This window comes from Lepisma saccharinum, chromosome 25 (genome assembly GCF_977018435.1).
Source record: "Lepisma saccharinum chromosome 25, izLepSacc3.1, whole genome shotgun sequence".
Classification (NCBI taxonomy): Eukaryota; Metazoa; Arthropoda; class Insecta; order Zygentoma; family Lepismatidae; genus Lepisma; species Lepisma saccharinum.
In genome coordinates, this window is record NC_139253.1 from 15,666,496 (window position 1) to 15,684,524 (window position 18,029).

At 38.9% G+C, this 18,029-nt stretch overlaps 1 protein-coding gene across 5 annotated transcripts in view; it reads left to right on the plus strand.

Moving 5' to 3' along the window:
* Positions 1 to 18,029, plus strand: part of LOC145978931 (irregular chiasm C-roughest protein-like) — a 535,995-nt gene that overhangs the window by 514,101 nt on the left and 3,865 nt on the right. For all 5 annotated transcript variants that reach the window (XM_083111919.1, XM_083111921.1, XM_083111922.1 and 2 more), the window contains 5 exons: positions 11,799 to 11,926; positions 13,965 to 14,223; positions 15,129 to 15,287; positions 15,864 to 15,974; positions 17,246 to 17,469. In XM_083111919.1, coding sequence (XP_082968045.1) covers positions 11,799 to 11,926; positions 13,965 to 14,223; positions 15,129 to 15,287; positions 15,864 to 15,974; positions 17,246 to 17,469 — 881 coding nt within the window. The remainder of the gene's footprint in view (positions 1 to 11,798; positions 11,927 to 13,964; positions 14,224 to 15,128; positions 15,288 to 15,863; positions 15,975 to 17,245; positions 17,470 to 18,029) is intronic.

Sequence of the window (18,029 nt, forward strand, 5' to 3'; positions counted from 1 at the left end):
AATGTTAATTTATTGACTTGAAATAAGCCCCATTAAACACAAATACAAAATTCATGTTCTCTAGGCGACAGACGAGGCTACATAACCTTAACTTAGCTAGTATCAACGACAATAAGCCTTTGGAAAAATAATGTACAATTATTTTTCTTCCATAATTTCCTTAAATATTTTTAACGTTTTGCAATTATAAAATATGATACTTCCTCTTCGGGATTAACACAGTTCTACGAAGTGCGCAGATGAAATGTGGTTTCATCACAACACGTTCCGGCGACCAGTGGTATAGTCGTAAAATAAAGAGGACCGGTGCGCTTTGCAAACTACATCACAATGACCTAAAGTAATAGTACTAAATACGTTAAGCTACACAATCTGGTGTCATAGTTGTTAACATGTTTATTATCCATCATGTAACTAGTTACACACAGTTAACACTGACTGGTAGTAATAGTAAAGCGTAAGATTTCAACATGATGGACGACAGGCGGCGAACTTTGAGTCTATCGCTGGCAAGACCACAAAGGTGCACGAGTTAGACGGTGCACCAATAACATGTGCGGTACAGTCGTGCCAAGAAGACAAAGCGTCGACAGATAAGGGCAACATTTCCATCTGTAAGCGTACTCAACTGTAAGCCTTAGTTCTTTTAATTAGTACGCAGAGTTTTCTCTTCCTGGCACAGCATATCTTCATTATTTTCTGCTCTGTTGACAAGCCGAAGGCAGTGCGGTAGCATAGTATCGTCTCAAGTGTCTTCCATTAAAATAATTATCATCTTGATGTATAACAAAGGAGTCATTGCGCTACGTTAGGTTTTGTTCAGATAGACGCATAACAAATCCATGTTAAATAAAACAATAAATATTTATTGTCTTGCTGTGAGGCAGGGTGCACCCTCGTTACGTAGAGTATCGGACCCGCGCCATGGTGTAAAGACTAAAGAGGTGGATGCAAGCCGATCCTGAAAACTCTCCCTTCCGGCGCATGACGTCATCATCGTTGCAGAAGAGGACTGAAAGGAGTCCGTTCGCTTTACAGTGAAGCGTTCTTCGGGAGACAAATTTCAACTACAGACTCAATATAACTTCAAAACACGCGGAATAACCATAACCATGGTGTACTGAGCCAGGCACGTATCCAAGGAGAGGTCTTAGTGGGCTCGAGCCCCCCCCCCCGAAAGTTTTCGGTTTACACTAGATAAAATGAGGTTCTTGGTTTCTTGTGGTGTGAAATAAGATAATGTGACGATAATTTAAGGAGAGAAATAATTATCGAGGCAATACGGAGAATGTTCTGTATCCTTGTTATTGTTAATAGTGCGTATCCAAAGTGGAAATCAAGGGACTCAAGCCCCCCCCCCTGTAGGATTTTTTCTGTTTATACTACATAAAATTAGGATTTAGGCTTCTTGAATAATGTGATGATAATTTGAGAGAAATAATTATCGAGAATAGACGGAGAATTTTCTATAACCCTGTTATTGTTACTAGCGCGTATCCAAGGTGGGAATCAGGTGGCTCGACCCCCCCCCCCCCAGGAAATGTTTCAGTTTATACTAGATAAAATTAGGTATTTGTTTTCTTGAATAATAGGCCTATGATGATAATTTAAGGAGAAATTATTGTCGAGGCAAGACGAAGAATGTTCTATAACCCTCTTATTATTAATAGCGCGTATTCAAGGTGGGAATCAGGTGGCTCGAGCCCCCCTCCCCAGGAAAGGAAATATTTTAGTTTACACTAGATATAATTAGGTTCTTGTCTTCTTGAATAATGTGATGATAATTTAAAGAGATACAATTATCGAGGCAAGACGAAGATTGTTCTATAACCCTGTTATTGTTAATAGCGCGTATCCAAGGTGGGAATCAGGGGGCTCGAGGTCCCCCCCCCCCACACACCTTCAGGAAATATTTCTGTTTACATTAGATAAAACTAGGATTTTTGGTTTTTGAATAATGTGACGATAATTTAAGGGGAGAAATACTTATCAAGGCAAGACGGAAAATGTTCTATAACCCTGTTGTTGATAATATTGCACGTAAACTTTTCTTGATCTTTCAGTATTGTCGGAGCTTTCAGTATTGTTGCAGCAAACTTGAGCACTATGTAGAGACTTGTCAGCATTTGGAAGCTGCACAGCAAAGGTATCGCCACACGTAGAGCGATTCGTTGTAATTTTTAATCTCTGGAAGGCGCGAGAGGGAATGTTCTTCAATAAGTGGAGTCGAACTACTGGCAATATTTATAAATCATTTATCTGCGCAACGTTCTAGAATATACTGAGGATATAAATGCGCGTTAATTAGAACCATTCCTAAATAGAAATTCTTTGACCGAACCTTGGATCCAAGAGAAAAATGGCGTTGTCTCTGATATCATTTCCTTTTAAGCGTTCAATTCAAGGACTTGTTCATGATTCATTTGATCGTGTTAAAGGTTCATTACTTCAGTCTGTAATAGGAAATTATAAAACTTTCTGGTGAGTTGTTTTTAAAAATGTGTCCGAGATGAAGAGTGGCGTGCCAACGATTTTCGGCAGGCAAGACGAAGAATGTTCTATAACCCTCTTATTATTAATAGCGCGTATTCAAGGTGGGAATCAGGTGGCTCGAGCCCCCCTCCCCAGGAAAGGAAATATTTTAGTTTACACTAGATATAATTAGGTTCTTGTCTTCTTGAATAATGTGATGATAATTTAAAGAGATACAATTATCGAGGCAAGACGAAGATTGTTCTATAACCCTGTTATTGTTAATAGCGCGTATCCAAGGTGGGAATCAGGGGGCTCGAGGTCCCCCCCCCCCACACACCTTCAGGAAATATTTCTGTTTACATTAGATAAAACTAGGATTTTTGGTTTTTGAATAATGTGACGATAATTTAAGGGGAGAAATACTTATCAAGGCAAGACGGAAAATGTTCTATAACCCTGTTGTTGATAATATTGCACGTAAACTTTTCTTGATCTTTCAGTATTGTCGGAGCTTTCAGTATTGTTGCAGCAAACTTGAGCACTATGTAGAGACTTGTCAGCATTTGGAAGCTGCACAGCAAAGGTATCGCCACACGTAGAGCGATTCGTTGTAATTTTTAATCTCTGGAAGGCGCGAGAGGGAATGTTCTTCAATAAGTGGAGTCGAACTACTGGCAATATTTATAAATCATTTATCTGCGCAACGTTCTAGAATATACTGAGGATATAAATGCGCGTTAATTAGAACCATTCCTAAATAGAAATTCTTTGACCGAACCTTGGATCCAAGAGAAAAATGGCGTTGTCTCTGATATCATTTCCTTTTAAGCGTTCAATTCAAGGACTTGTTCATGATTCATTTGATCGTGTTAAAGGTTCATTACTTCAGTCTGTAATAGGAAATTATAAAACTTTCTGGTGAGTTGTTTTTAAAAATGTGTCCGAGATGAAGAGTGGCGTGCCAACGATTTTCGGCAGGGAGAGGGGTTACGCATACTATTTTTGGTGGTCAGTCCTCATTTTGCCGTATTTTCCTGTTTTTTACTTTCTTTTTTTAAGGACTGTGTCAAATGGGGTTATGACCCCACCAACCCTCCCTTGGGCACGTCACTGTAGATACCTAAATGAGTAAGCATTTGATCATATTGGGAGAAGAAACATTAGATGTGTTGCGAACGGAAGGGTTTTCACTGTGCAATAATTGTTTCGCGATCCAGCTGTATTCTATAGAAGACTTCCTTCCACGGGGGAGGTGGGAAGGCTGCCGGAGCGTGGTACGGATTACATCACCTCCTAAATGACCGAGATCTGAGAATGTGTGGGTCGCTACAACCTAAAACCTCTAAAATGTGCCTTCATGGTACGGTACTATATGCACGGGGAAAATAAATTTGAGCACGAAAGAGCATATAACACAGACTGCATTAATAACCATATATATACACATATGTATAGTACGTATAATACATATACGTAAATATACACACACCTAGACTGCATATATACGTGAGTCGCTTCGGTGACTGAGGGCGCCGGGTTCTTGACTCGCGATATTGCCACGGAAGTTACCGGGTTCGAATCCTGAACTGGGTAAGAGTATTTGTGTTGGGCAATCAGCCCAAGTAGGCAGAAGAAGCAACGTAAAATGTGATACGTGAAAGCACACAATACATGCACATATATATTTATATGTATGTGTGATGTGTGTGTGTGTATATATATATATAATATATATATATATATATATATATATATATATATATATATATATAGTATATATATATATATAGTATATATATTATATATATATATATATATATATATATAAAGAGAGAGATATATAAAATTGTTTATTTTGTTCTTCCGCCTGCAAGCCAATACCCATTCGTAACAAAATTCTTCTTTTTTAACAGGAAACCCAAAATACTTGATATTCGTTCCTTTCGTCTTTTTGTAATGATTGCTACAGCCGTAAATAGCACAGTTAGACATATTCTTTCGCAATGCACTTAGATTCTTCTCACTAGAAGTGAAACGAAGACAACAAAAAAAGAAACACCAGTTCAATGGTCTACAGAAAAGAACAAACCCGGAAACTCCACTTGTTACCCTCTGAAAAGCACCCCCTCTCCTGGCTGTGGCCACTATGTTGACGTCAGAGCTCTGACGTATGGCTGAGAGCCATGCGCGTGCATCCACCTGTTTGTCATTCCACCATGAACCCGCGCGCTGACACCACTGACGGTAATCAATTTTCATCGATCTCACAACGGTTTGCTTCTTATTAAAAATTCCTTGCCTTAGAGTTAAATTATAACATTGTAATCTAACTTACCTTAACCATATACTTACTGACACACGAAGGATGAAGCGATGCCGGGTGTTGCAATGATGAAACCGTAGCAAGTACTTGAAAACAAATTTCAATCTTTCAGCTGAGGAGCTGCGTAATTTATACTAAAATTTATCTAATTATGATTGTTTTCTGTGTAGGCATTAATACTCTTATTGAATGTCATTTAAATGGCATTAATGACACAGTTACAGTAGTTCTAAGTGCAGTATTATCTAAATAATCAATTGTTTTTTTAACTTTGCAATCCAGAGCCATCTGTTATACTCTTGCATAACTAAATTATTGTAAAATGCGAACAGTGTAATTATTCGCAAGCATACGGACCAGTGGCGTACGCAAGGGGGGTTACCGGGTTTAACCCCCCCCTTGAGCTTTTGAAATATTATGGAAAATGCTGTAGAAAAAAATAAAAATGGCTAATTTATCACAGTCAAAGATCTGCGACAGTAATAATAATAATAATAATAATAATTTGAATTATTATTCCCATGCAGCATGAAGAAAAACACAACATTCCAAAGACAATCTAAGCGGCCGCAAAGTTCAATTTTGCATTTTTTTAAATTTTTTTTTTATTTATTTATTTATTTTTTTTTTCAAAAAGTCGCGCAGTGACTCTCGCGAGAATTGTGAAAATTACTTGCTTCGTCGCAGTGTGCCGACCTTATTGCAAAAGTTCTTCCCGGTACTGATTTCACATTCCCTTGTGAACTCTCAAGTGATGCTGAGTCTACATCCTCATCATTAAATAATGTTGAAGAAGTGCTTTGTGAATCACCTAGAAGTGATAAATGTGTTGGAATGTCTATAAACTTACTTTTCAACGAAAACATAGACTCAGTGGAATTGTATTCTCGCGCTTCATCATCATCCTGGGCGAGTTCCATAGGTAAAGGTAATGTAAATTCCCCCGTGCATAGAGCACCGTGCCATGAAGGCACACGTAGTGGTGTGGTGCGCCCCAAAGATTCTCGATCTTGAACTATTTTGCAGGTGATGTAATCAGCACCATGCTCCGGCAGCCTTCATCCCCCAGGGTTGCTCTCAGGTACCCATTGCTATGGGGCTGGGTGCGGAGACAAGGCTGGATAAATTCCAACCAATTCCGGGAATCGAACCCGGATCTCCCACGAAGTTGTCCGACTAGACCAGCGCGGCTCCTTGAATGAGTTTCATATTTTGATTATTTCAATAAATTTAATATACGTATTTGCTTGTTTTTATGGATTTTCTTCACACTTAAAATGTCTCACTTATCATATACAAATAACCGTTGACTAGACAATTATTTTGTAACAAAGAAACAAAAGAAATGTAATTTTGTTCTATTTCTTTCATAAATAGCAGCTGCATTAGTAGTAATTAAACTAATTAATTATAAGAGATGACACCCCCCTTGATGAAATCCTGCGTACGCTACTGATACGGACATAATAGTTTCGCTACAGACTATATTCTTTAATAGTGCATAAATCTAAGGCATAATTGAGGTTTTCCATCAAATATAAATTGCTACACGCATGAGATGGTCTGCTTTACCAGTTAAATATCAATCTCCCGGCATATTATGTGGTCGCTGTGCTAAGTATTGGGGTTTATTATTTTCTTTATTAAAGCAAAAATCGTTATTACGGCCCCCAGCATGGGAGTGGAGCATGGATGATTTCCCCAGCGTAGCTGGTTGAGGCCTTCCTCTCGTCTAGTTAACTTGTTCATTAACAGCTCAGGAACGATGGGGAAAAACCCAGAGCTTGACCGCCCTTTATTGATATAAGGATGGTGTTGTGTAAGCTGGGATGGGGGATATGACCCTTGTTCTTGCGCATGATGTGCTGCTCTCCAATTTCCAAATACCCTGCGTCAAATGTTTTTAGATCACGCTGAATAATGCGGTCTTCCTTTCTCGGCTTTGCTCTTTTTGGTTTTGTCTCGGTTTACCTTGTCTTCTTTCTCTCGCTTAATTTTATTTTCCTCTTCTCTTCGCTCCCTTTTATTATTATTGTCTTTGTTTACTTTCTGTCGATGTATTTTTGCATTCGTTCATTTCAATTTGCACCGCAACTTCCCTTGTTTTGTTTCGCTTTTCTCATTTTTATTGTTCTTTATCATCTTTCCTTTTATTAATGCTCTTACTTGCTGTCATTTATTCAATTCCCTTCTTTCGTTATTTACTTATTCATAGTCGTCTCTCTCTTTTTTGTTTCTATATTACTTTTTGCTTTCCTTTTTTTCTTTACACGTTCTCATTTTCTTTTAAGACTTCTTTCTAATCTTCCTTCTCACTTTATCTCATCCATCTTCCTTACTGTCGTCTTTCATTCGCATCTTTACCACTCTTATTATCTATTGTTTGTATTACTTCGCTTGTTTCTAATTATTCGTCTCGAAATTGTCTACGTTTTCTTCTTCGCCTATTTTCTTGCCATTTTTCGATATGTATTATATTCGTACTTTGTTTCTTTTTTCTTCTGCTTGTTCTTGTATCGCTACTGGATATAAACTAATGGTTTTACTGTCCGGCTCCTCTTGGAGAACATTGATGCCAGTTTTGCTAACGGTAGGTTATCTTGCATCAGTTCGTGATTAGAGGATGTATCTTAAAGTGATGGCTTGATGGAACGGTAACATTATGTTGAGGTTAGCAACACTGAGGTCACTGTGGAGTGAGACAGGTTGCAGAATACCAGCAACTAATATCGAACCCAACGGAAGCCACCTCGGAGTTTAATTTCCTCCACCGTGACTTTTGAGCTCAACCTTGTAATGTCCCCCACCGCACCCCTTTCTCTAATTTGTTTTCCAGAGGCGAAGGATTAAAAGAAAATTTAGGGTCTAATAATCTCTTCATGACCTCTTTAAATACGTATTTTTCTTCTGTTTCCCTTCCAGCAATGGGCGATTAAAGGACACAAAGTATATGTCACCAGGACCCCTTCCCCCGGTACCTTTTCAGCTGGGAGCGAGACAAGCTGGAAAGGTCTTGTAATTTGCTTTCTTCGTGATACGGTCTTAAACTATTTAATCTTATCATTCCTATTTGTTTTTCTTTTCCTTTTTTGGCTCTGTGCAGCTATTTGTATTAAGACAGTCAGCTGATTTCGTAATATTTGACACTCAGTGTACAGTTCTTTATATTACAACAGCCAGCTGTTTCGTAGCCCTTAGCATCTTGGACACCCAGTGTGCAGCTGTTTGTGATACGACAGCCAGCTGTTTTCACAGTCCTTAGCATCTTTGACACCCAATGAGCAGCTATTTGTATTACGACAGCCAGCTTTTCATAGTCCTTAGCATCTTTGACACCCAGTATGCAGCTGTTTGTATTACGACAGCCAGCTGTTTTCACAGTCCTTAGCATCTTTGACACCCAATGAGCAGCTATTTGTATTACGACAGCCAGCTTTTCATAGTCCTTAGCATCTTTGACACCCAGTATGCAGCTGTTTGTATTACGACAGCCAGCTTTTCATAGTCCTTAGCATCTTTGACACCCAGTATGCAGCTGTTTGTATTACGACAGCCAGCTGTTTTCACAGTCCTTAGCATCTTTGACACCCAGTGAGCAGCTGTTTGTTTTACTACAGCCAGCTGTTTTCATAGTCCTTAGCATATTTGACACCCAGTGAGCAGCTGTTTCTTTTATGACAACCAGCTGTTTTCACAGTTAGCATCTTTGACACCCAGTGAGCAGCTGTTTGGTTTACTACAGCCAGCTGTTTTCATAGTCCTTAGCATCTTTGACACCCAATGAGCAGCTATTTGTATTACGACAGCCAGCTTTTCATAGTCCTTAGCATCTTTGACACCCAGTATGCAGCTGTTTGTATTACGACAGCCAGCTTTTCATAGTCCTTAGCATCTTTGACACCCAGTATGCAGCTGTTTGTATTACGACAGCCAGCTGTTTTCACAGTCCTTAGCATCTTTGACACCCAGTGAGCAGCTGTTTGTTTTACTACAGCCAGCTGTTTTCATAGTCCTTAGCATATTTGACACCCAGTGAGCAGCTGTTTCTTTTATGACAACCAGCTGTTTTCACAGTCCTTAGCATCTTTGACACCCAGTGAGCAGCTGTTTGGTTTACTACAGCCAGCTGTTTTCATAGTCCTTAGCATCTTTGACACCCAGTGACCAGCTGTTTGTATTACGACAGCCAGCTGTTTTCACAGTCCTTAGCATCTTTGACACCCACTGTGCAGCTATTTGTATTACTACAACCAATTGCTTTCATAGTCCTTAACTAAATATCTGTACTTGCGGGACGCGTGCCCGTTGTAGTTTTTCTAAACAGAACTGAGGTAAAATCTCATTATGAAAATCAAAGGTTAATAAAAAAAAGTCTACATCAGATAAAATTTCCTTCGAGAATGTATATTAATATCATATAAGTTATTCCTCATAAAATTAATTACTCACGGAAGTATGTCTAAGAGGAATTTTCCTTCTGTACCAAGTTTAAATTTTACTAGGAAATGCTTGCTGGTCACTAGCAAATATGTCTTATAAAATTAGTGTGAAAACTGCATTTTGGGAGCCACTTTCATCTTGTGGTTGAGGTTCGAAGTATTTTCCGCACTTCCTGTCATTAAAGGGGACAGGATGGATGCGTTTTACCTCGTTGGAGTGCCTGGTATCAAGGGCACTTGGTGTAGTATGAGCAGAAAATGCATGGTGAGTTTAACAATAATAGTTAAACAGCAGTGTTGCCATGTGCAGATATTAAACGCCAGAGAAACAGCCCAACATAAAAAGAGGGAAACAGCTGGCATGAGGAAATTAGAATTTCGTTGAGTCAGAGGGGAACGATACTGCATAGATTTCAGTATTACCTTTCATGGATAGGTTCACCGCACGTCGAGATCGTTCCTGAATGCTCCTTTGAGAGGATTTGGCGAACAAGGTGTTCCCGATGCTCATTCTCTTCTCAAACTATGACGTAACAGATCTGTCGGTGCGGTGTTCTCAGAGGAGCGGCCCGTTAAGCTGATTCAAGCAGGAATAAGGCCCATCCACATTGATTCGAAGGTTACGTAGTAGCATAACACCTTCAAGGTAGACAATTCCCATATTTCTCAAGATGAAGCGAGAAATGTCTAATCCCGGAGCGGTGGTATATGCACCCCCAGCGGGGAGATCGGGTGGGAGGTGGTATGGTGGGTGGATGGGTGGGGAGGGAAAAGGGTTTCTCCAGGAGCTGTTGCCAAGGAGACGCGCTTGAAGGGGAGAGTTGTTGTGAAATGAGGCAGTAGTTGCGGAAGATTGCAAGGTGTATTAAAAGACGTAGGGATGTTGCGGTAGAAGGGAGTTCTTTATGGCTTCTCCCTGCTTTCCCCTAAATCCTCCCCTTTTTTTTCCAGAGGTCATAGAGCCCTCGAGAGAACATTCTCATGCGAGGGGCCAGTACTTGAGGAACGAGATGATCATGCCCCCATCGTATTTCCAAAAGGAGGGGCAGCGTCTCTGTTTTTATGTGTGCCGGTAAAAGAGTGGTTTACGAGAATCAAAGCTGCAGCCTATTAAATCAGTCCTTTGGTTCAGGAGAATCATTACATATAGATCTTAGCGCACTTTTTGCGGTCGTCTGGTAGCCTCGCGTGTAGCGAACTGGTTGACCATTCGAATTTCGCCCCCTTTCCCTTCCCTTTCCTTTCATTTATTTTCAAGTGTAGCACTGGTACAGGTGAACGTTCCTGAAATCCTCAACATAGCGTCATAATTGAGGACTAAAAGTGGTAAACGTTGTAAGTGCCAAAAGCGAAAGTGTTGGGAAATCGCATCGTTCCGCACATCAGCCCGTAAGAACGTGCACACTAGTGACCTCTTTACACGCCCTTTGAACTACTTAGAGGGCTATCAGCCACATTTCACGTTTACCACATTATAAAGCATGGCACATTTCACAGTTTAACGTGGAAATCGGTGTTTGAATTATTGTGGCACTTTCAGCGTTTACCAATTTTAGTCTTCAATTTCTTCTGATTGATTTGGTTCGCTTTTCTGCAACTATTGGCTGATTGCGAAGATGAGGATCGGTAATGAATGATGTAATAGATAAAGGGACACTCGCAGAGAAAAGAGAAGCCATGTTCAGTCCTGGATTCGAACCCAGGCCCCCAAGCGTCGTAGAGTGCTGTGCTAACCACTCCGCCACAGAGGCTGGCAAAATTCCTTCTGGAACAGCGGTGGCACAATGATAATAACAATGAAAGTGTATCCACTCACTAACGCCCATACAGTGTCTCAAGAGGAGTCACGTGACCTTCCCCCGAATAAGATAAAATATCTTGCTTTTCTTCCCTTCCCCTCTCCCCCTTCTGTTTTCCATCGTTCTATATTTTCACCTTCCTTTCCCCATCCTAGAATCTTATATTTACTATATTTCATATTTGGTTATTTGTTTTATCATTTTCCTTTCTATTTCCCGCCGACCTCCGTGTCGGAGTTGTTAGCACTGCGCGATAAGACGCCAGGGGTCCCTGGTTCGAATCCCGTCCTGGACGTGAGTGACCCTTCATCAATTTCATCACTCATCCTAATCTTTGCGGCTAGCCAAAAGTGGCAGAAAAGCGAAGTAAAATAAACCAAATCAAATCTTTCCTATCCCCCCCTCACGTTTTCTCTATTTTGCTTTCTCTTTCTCGAGCTTCATCCTTTTATTTTTCTCTATTTCTCTATTTTGTTCTCTCCCTGTATGAATTTTTCCCTCTCGCTCACTGGTCATATCCACTTGGTAGTGTGATTACTGAAGCTCAAATAGTGTACTTACTGTATCTTGACCAAAATAACAATGCACCTGTGGCGGTGCAGTCGCAGGGCTTGCAGGCACGAGAGAAGAAAACAAATGCCTGTACACTTCGCGAGTTTGCCGGCGGCATTCTTATCTTGGTGAAGCTGTAGTTAAATTTCTGATTAGAAATATATTTGTTGTGAATGTTAATTAAGAATCTTTTTCCTTGCTTTTTTCCAGACGGGCCAAAGTTCAAACACACTCCACGGAATGTCCAAGCGGAAGAGGGCAGTACTGTCTCGCTCTCGTGTGACGTCGACAGCAACCCCCCAGCGGACATCACGTGGTACTACGGAAAAGCCGCCAAGGTAAGCCGAGCATGATAATTAGAACCACACAATTGCAATTATGTTTGAAGGATATGAATGGGAAATCTCTTGGGTTATGTCAAAAGTGTATTTACCGTGATTGAGCCTTGAAAATTTTGGTAACGTGTGTTTGCGAAAATTTTGGATTCCAATTTAGAAACAGTAACAGTCCTAAAGTTCGATGCAGCATTTATAGTAGGAAAAAAGTAACAAATAAAAATAGTTGAATGATTTATTGGTTTTGTTTGCTAAGTTAAGGCCTACTGCGAAATGTGTTCTGTATTGTTGAATGTTGCCAAGGGAGATCACACTCATTTTAGCCATCCTCTGTGGTGAAGTGATTAGCATGGAAAGTATTGGTGCCAGGTTCGAATCCTGCTTAAGGCATCGCGTATCCACGTGGTAACACCAAGAAGAGAGAAAAAGCGACATATAATAGCCAATGTTGCATAGACTCATATTAGTTGTCACCGATATAGTTTAGAGGCCTTTAATCAATACAGATATTGTCAAATTGACGATCATTAATATAACATCATTAAGAATTTACTATTGTATACGTTTGATTGGTTTCGAAAACACTCTCGTTAATTAAAACATTACTTATGAATTACAAACAATTATCGTGAATGCAGTCATCAGACACGTGCAATCGTGCAACAATCTGTCCTGTGGTTAACTCAACAGCAACTGCAACTTGCTTCTTCCAAATGCATTATCCTACTTAGAAAAATGGCTATGTCGCTCACTGGCATTCAGGTTACTTTGAATCGCTTGATGACACTTCAAGATCAAGTTGTGAATACCACGGGGAGAATTTGCCGCCCTTGAAGAGAAAGTAAGGATGGGAAAATGTCCTGTCAACGACATAATATGGAAATTGACTCTTCACCAGATAGTCCGTCTCGATAGCGCGGATGAAGACGTTGGGAGGGGGTAGGGAGAAGCACAGGCCAGATATTTCATATCCCAGTCTAGATAGAGGAAAACTTTGGACGATATCATCAAAGCAATTTTCTTCCGAGTATTGGGTTGGGATGAGAAATAGACTCAAGGCCATAACGGCGTGGAAGATGTGGAACTGGGAGAGATCAAGAAGAGGAGAGCGAAGGAGGTGACACCATTTTTGTCGATGGAAAGCGGCGGAAGCACTTTGATGGCTGCCGACTTTGAGGGTCAGATTTCCCTCGCAGATACTATTACCCTGCTCACACAAGTAGCGTCAAGAGAATGGCTTCAGCACTGGAAGAATTGCGGGCAAAGTTTCCTTTTGAAATATCACCACGTTCTGTTAAGAATCTGTGCAATAAGTGCATTGTCGTATTCTCAGACGGCACAGTAAACTTGCTTCAATCTTGAAATACAGCTTTTCATGTAAAGTTAACAAGCTTGATAAGCTGTAAGCTTGCATCAAGTTTGAATCAGCCAACTAGATACCACGTGTCAAATTGCAGCAAGTTTGCCATAAGCTTTTGTGCTATCTGGGAATGATTCATTTTCTCGATAACAGATGGCGCACATTTTAATTAACGAGTGCAATGCATTTCGCTCATCTGCAGGGCATGAAACGATCTTGATCTGTTTGCACTTGGTTTGTTTTTATGATTGCTAAACAGTTATTTTCCTCAACTAATCAAATAATCATTATCTTAACTAAATGTCATTACTGATGTATTTACTTCTTTGGAAGCTCTATTTCAGTAGTGATATTCGAAGCACTGTTAACACTAGTAGGTTCAAAAGGGTTATTGTGCCAGGGTCTGCTAACAGTCACTAAAACTAACTGCTAAGAGCTCTTAACCTAACAATTCCGCTTAGTTCTAATATTGCACATGCGATTTGGTTAGGAGAGCCAGGATTTGAGCTCTTAGCAGTTAGTTTTAGTGACTGTTAGCAGCTGGATGTGCCCCTCACCAGACCACAGTTTAATAGGAATAATTAAAATTAGTCTGAATTAATTTGTCTCTATATGTAGCCTACCTGGTTAAGTGATTATTATATCTATACACATGAAGCTGATTTCCATGACTATTTCCAGGTGGTTGGCCACTCCCCCAATTTGACCCGCGTTGTTGACTCCACCACGGCGGGCCTTTACAGTTGCAGAGCAACAGTCACCGGTTTCCCAGAAATCACCGCAGAAGCTCACATATACCTGAAGAGCAGGCCTACAATAATCAGCCATAAAACACAATTTGGAGTCCAAGGGGACAACGTGAGGCTGGAGTGCATTGCCTTCTCCATTCCGAAGCCCGAGAGAGTAGTGTGGACGCATTATGGTCGCGAGGTCGATACAAGTAAGTACAGATCGAACTTTGCCCTCCATTTCTTTGTCTTTTTATGGGTTTCCAATAAGTAATAAATCTCTTACCTCTCATAAGAATCTATAATAATCTTGTATGATGGAAAGGAACTTAAAATTTTATGACATAAAGTTTAGGAAGTTATTATTTAAAAAATAACTGAACCTACTAATGGTTATATTAATAAGGTTGGATCAAGTTACTTAGAGGAAGATATAACTCAGTTATGTAGTGAAAAAGTAAGGCACAGTTACTAGTCAAGAGCAACTGAGCCACAGTTAGTATAATAAACAATTGCGTCACAGTAAAAACGGTGAGGCATGCAGTTAGCTAGTTGGAAAAGTAACTGAACCCTGTGTTTAGCTAGTTGGAAGGAAAAGTAATTGAGCAAGGAAATTAACTAATTTGAAGATTGCCGAGCCAGGCAGTTAGCTAGTAGAAAATTAACTAGGCTACAATTTAGATAATTTAGTTTAAAAGTAATTTAGATATGAATAGCATCTATTTCATTGCTATTAATACAAAAAGGAACTGTTCTTGTAAGGCATATCTTTGGTTAATAAAATGTATCAATGTTTTTGCACAATGAATGGTCAGATAGTGTTTTCCAGTATTTGTTTCAGAAAATACTGAATTGCAGTGCTTGAGGTGGAAATTGATGGGTGGAGGATGTTTCATTGGTTTTTCCATAGTAACAATAGGACAGCTGGGGGAATATTTTGTGTAATTCTTCCCATCTGGAGGATACCATCCCCTGCACCCAACTTCGGGCACTGCTGGAATGTGTTTTTAAACTTTAAAAGAAGCCTATTCCTTTCTTGAAAACTATAACTCTAACAATAACCCAGAACATTGTAATGAACCAAACATATATAATAATGTTGTCTCTTCTATTACAGATGATCCAGATTATTCCATTTTGGAAGATCCACTACCAGAAGGTATAAAAAGCACTCTTGTCATACGTGAATCTCAGGATCATCATTTTGGGCCATACAACTGCTCTGTTGCAAATTCCTATGGAGGAGATGTCATTGAAATAACTCTTAAACGTCAGAGTATGTATCTTAAATAAAATTTGTAATTTATTATTGCTATTTATACTATAGTGAATAGTTAATATGCTTCTACTCTGTGTAGCATTCACTTTCTACAGAGAAGCTAAAATGGTTCAGCATAGTAGCTATTAACAATATTGAATAATTTTGCTTACGTCGTGCAAAATATAGCCTGAAGTCAATTGTTTTCATAATTGCGAACAAATATTGTATGTGCAAATAGCTTTAAGCATGGTTATTTCATGTTATCTTTGTGTGAGTAAAACAACTGTTTACCAAATCATTTAAGTGCATGAAAATGCAACTAAAATGTTAACAGAACATTTCAAATATGTTTATATTAATAACATCAAGTGTAGAGTTTCATAAGTTTTAGAATTTCAAAGCTCTCAGTTTGAAATATTTCATTCATTCATTCTGATCTCTCATTTTTGTAACGTTTTCAGCCTTAAGACTTTATAAGTTATTCTTCTTTATCCATTTATGTAATTGATACTTGTCAAATTCTGTTTTCCTTAAAATATTACACATTGTTCAAGCATGCTAACTTAACGAATATATCTTATTATTTTACAGAGAGTTTTCCTTTGCTGATGATTCTGACCGGCATCATTGGAGGAGTGATTGTAATAATTGCAATTACAATGGTTATTATTTTGTGCCAAAGAAAGACAAAGAAGCCAGAAGGTAAGACATCTTCATTTCCATTTTTATAAAATCCATAAGTAGTTAGCAACACTTTTCATATGATAAATTTTATGTTTAACCACTTAATCTCATTCTATTGCAATCAGGCAACAATTGCAGGTATGCACTCTTTTCTTTTTATCTGTCTTTGCTAGTTAAAATATTTGTGAAGTTAACAGAATTAATCATTTAGGTGTTATTATTCGTAATATTAGAGTATTATAGATGGATTGTCTTGAATAATAATTAATGATGTAACAATGATAAAGAATTAAATTTACCTTAATGATCATAGTCTTGCACGGCCATGTGGTCTAAGGCATCAGACTTTGAGCTCAAGCTACATGATGTGTACGCTGGTTCGACTTCCGTGGGGGACATGTAATAACTTTTCTCGTGAGATTTCGGCCTGTGTGCGGGGACCAGTAGCCACCCATCATTGTGAGGAAATTTTGGAGCTATGAATGAGTAGCGTAACCCAGTAATGGAAACCTACAACAGTGACTGGGGATTTGTCATGCTAACCACATGCTACTCCATAACTGGTTATATTATCGCTCACCTCTGCTGAGGCATGTGGGAGTGAGGTCAGCAGTCCGTAGGTCGCCTCTGGCCCCCATGGTCTGTTGCACCACAGGTTAAGTTAATATTCATAATTTAAGAAATTGAGCAAACAATATGTAATGCCTATTTAGTTTTGATTTAGAAATGCATAATTTCATTTCCATTCTTAATTGGTACCATACCATTCATGATATGAAGTTCGTTTGTTTGCTTGTTTGAATTGGTTTCAAGTTTACTTTATGCACAGATAGGCTAATCGAGATTGGAACTACAGTTTAAAGTGGGATCTGAACCACTGTGCAATGTACCTCCACCGAGTATCGAACCTGGGATCCCTTGATTACATATATGAACTGTCGTATGTTAATGTTTAGTTAGACTGAACTCCCTGTTGTTAAATCAATTGTAGTATTTTCTTTATTGTGTACATAATTGTTCACTTTAATACTGCCTACTTTTATTCACTATCAGAAGTTCTAATGTAACAGAAAACTTTGACTATTTGAAAGATTTGTGTATTTTACACATTATTCATTATAAATGGAAGTATTCTCTACTTATTTGATTTAAACCTCACCATTTCTACTCTGAAAGTTAATACCTTAACATATACAACTTACACACAAAGAGAAATTTACTTTAATTAATATGAAAAATTGAAGTATTTTGTGGATAACTTTTGAAGCTCATTAATATTTTTCTTTCAGAGCCGGAACCAGCCGAAAAGCAGTCAAAACAGTCTGACAGATCATCGAACGACTCAGATTTGAAAGTGGAAATCCGCACAACGTCCTCTCTCAGTAATGTGAACGAGCCAGACTCGGAACAGTGGGAGGACAGCAGCGAAACTCCTCGAATTCCCATGAATGGGGGAGAAAACATATATCGATATTCTGCAGATTATACTGAGCCTTCATTTCCACCAAAAGCTGTGAGTATTGTGTCGTGTGTGCATGATTACTTGGTATAAATCAACTTGGTGGACCCCATTTCATCATTTAAAAATTAAGCTGATTTTTTTTTTTTTCCAAATAATGGCATTTCCGTTTTACATACATATTCCTTCTCAAAGTTTACAGTTTATATCAAGTTCATAATACATGTTAATGTTGTACATATTATTAACTGTTATCCATTGTTAGGATCAGCTGTATGTACGTTAACTTTTCTCAGCAATGGCAGGTCCAAGAAGAGAGACAAGTTCTTTTCAGTACCTCACCCAACCTGAAACATAATGTGGCCTTCCTGGTCTAATGATTACAGTATCACAATATATAGAAAAAGTTATTCCAACAATAATGAAATTTTGGTACTGTTTCTGAACCCACAATGACTCAATCATCTCGTCATTTGTCTTTCTCTTTTTCCCTCTCTCTCTTTTGCTCCCTATCTGCACATTTCTTTATTTCTTCCTTTCTTCCCCTCTTTGTCTCTCTCTGAAATATGAAGAACACATATAACGCTTTGTTTGTTGACAAAATTACACATTAT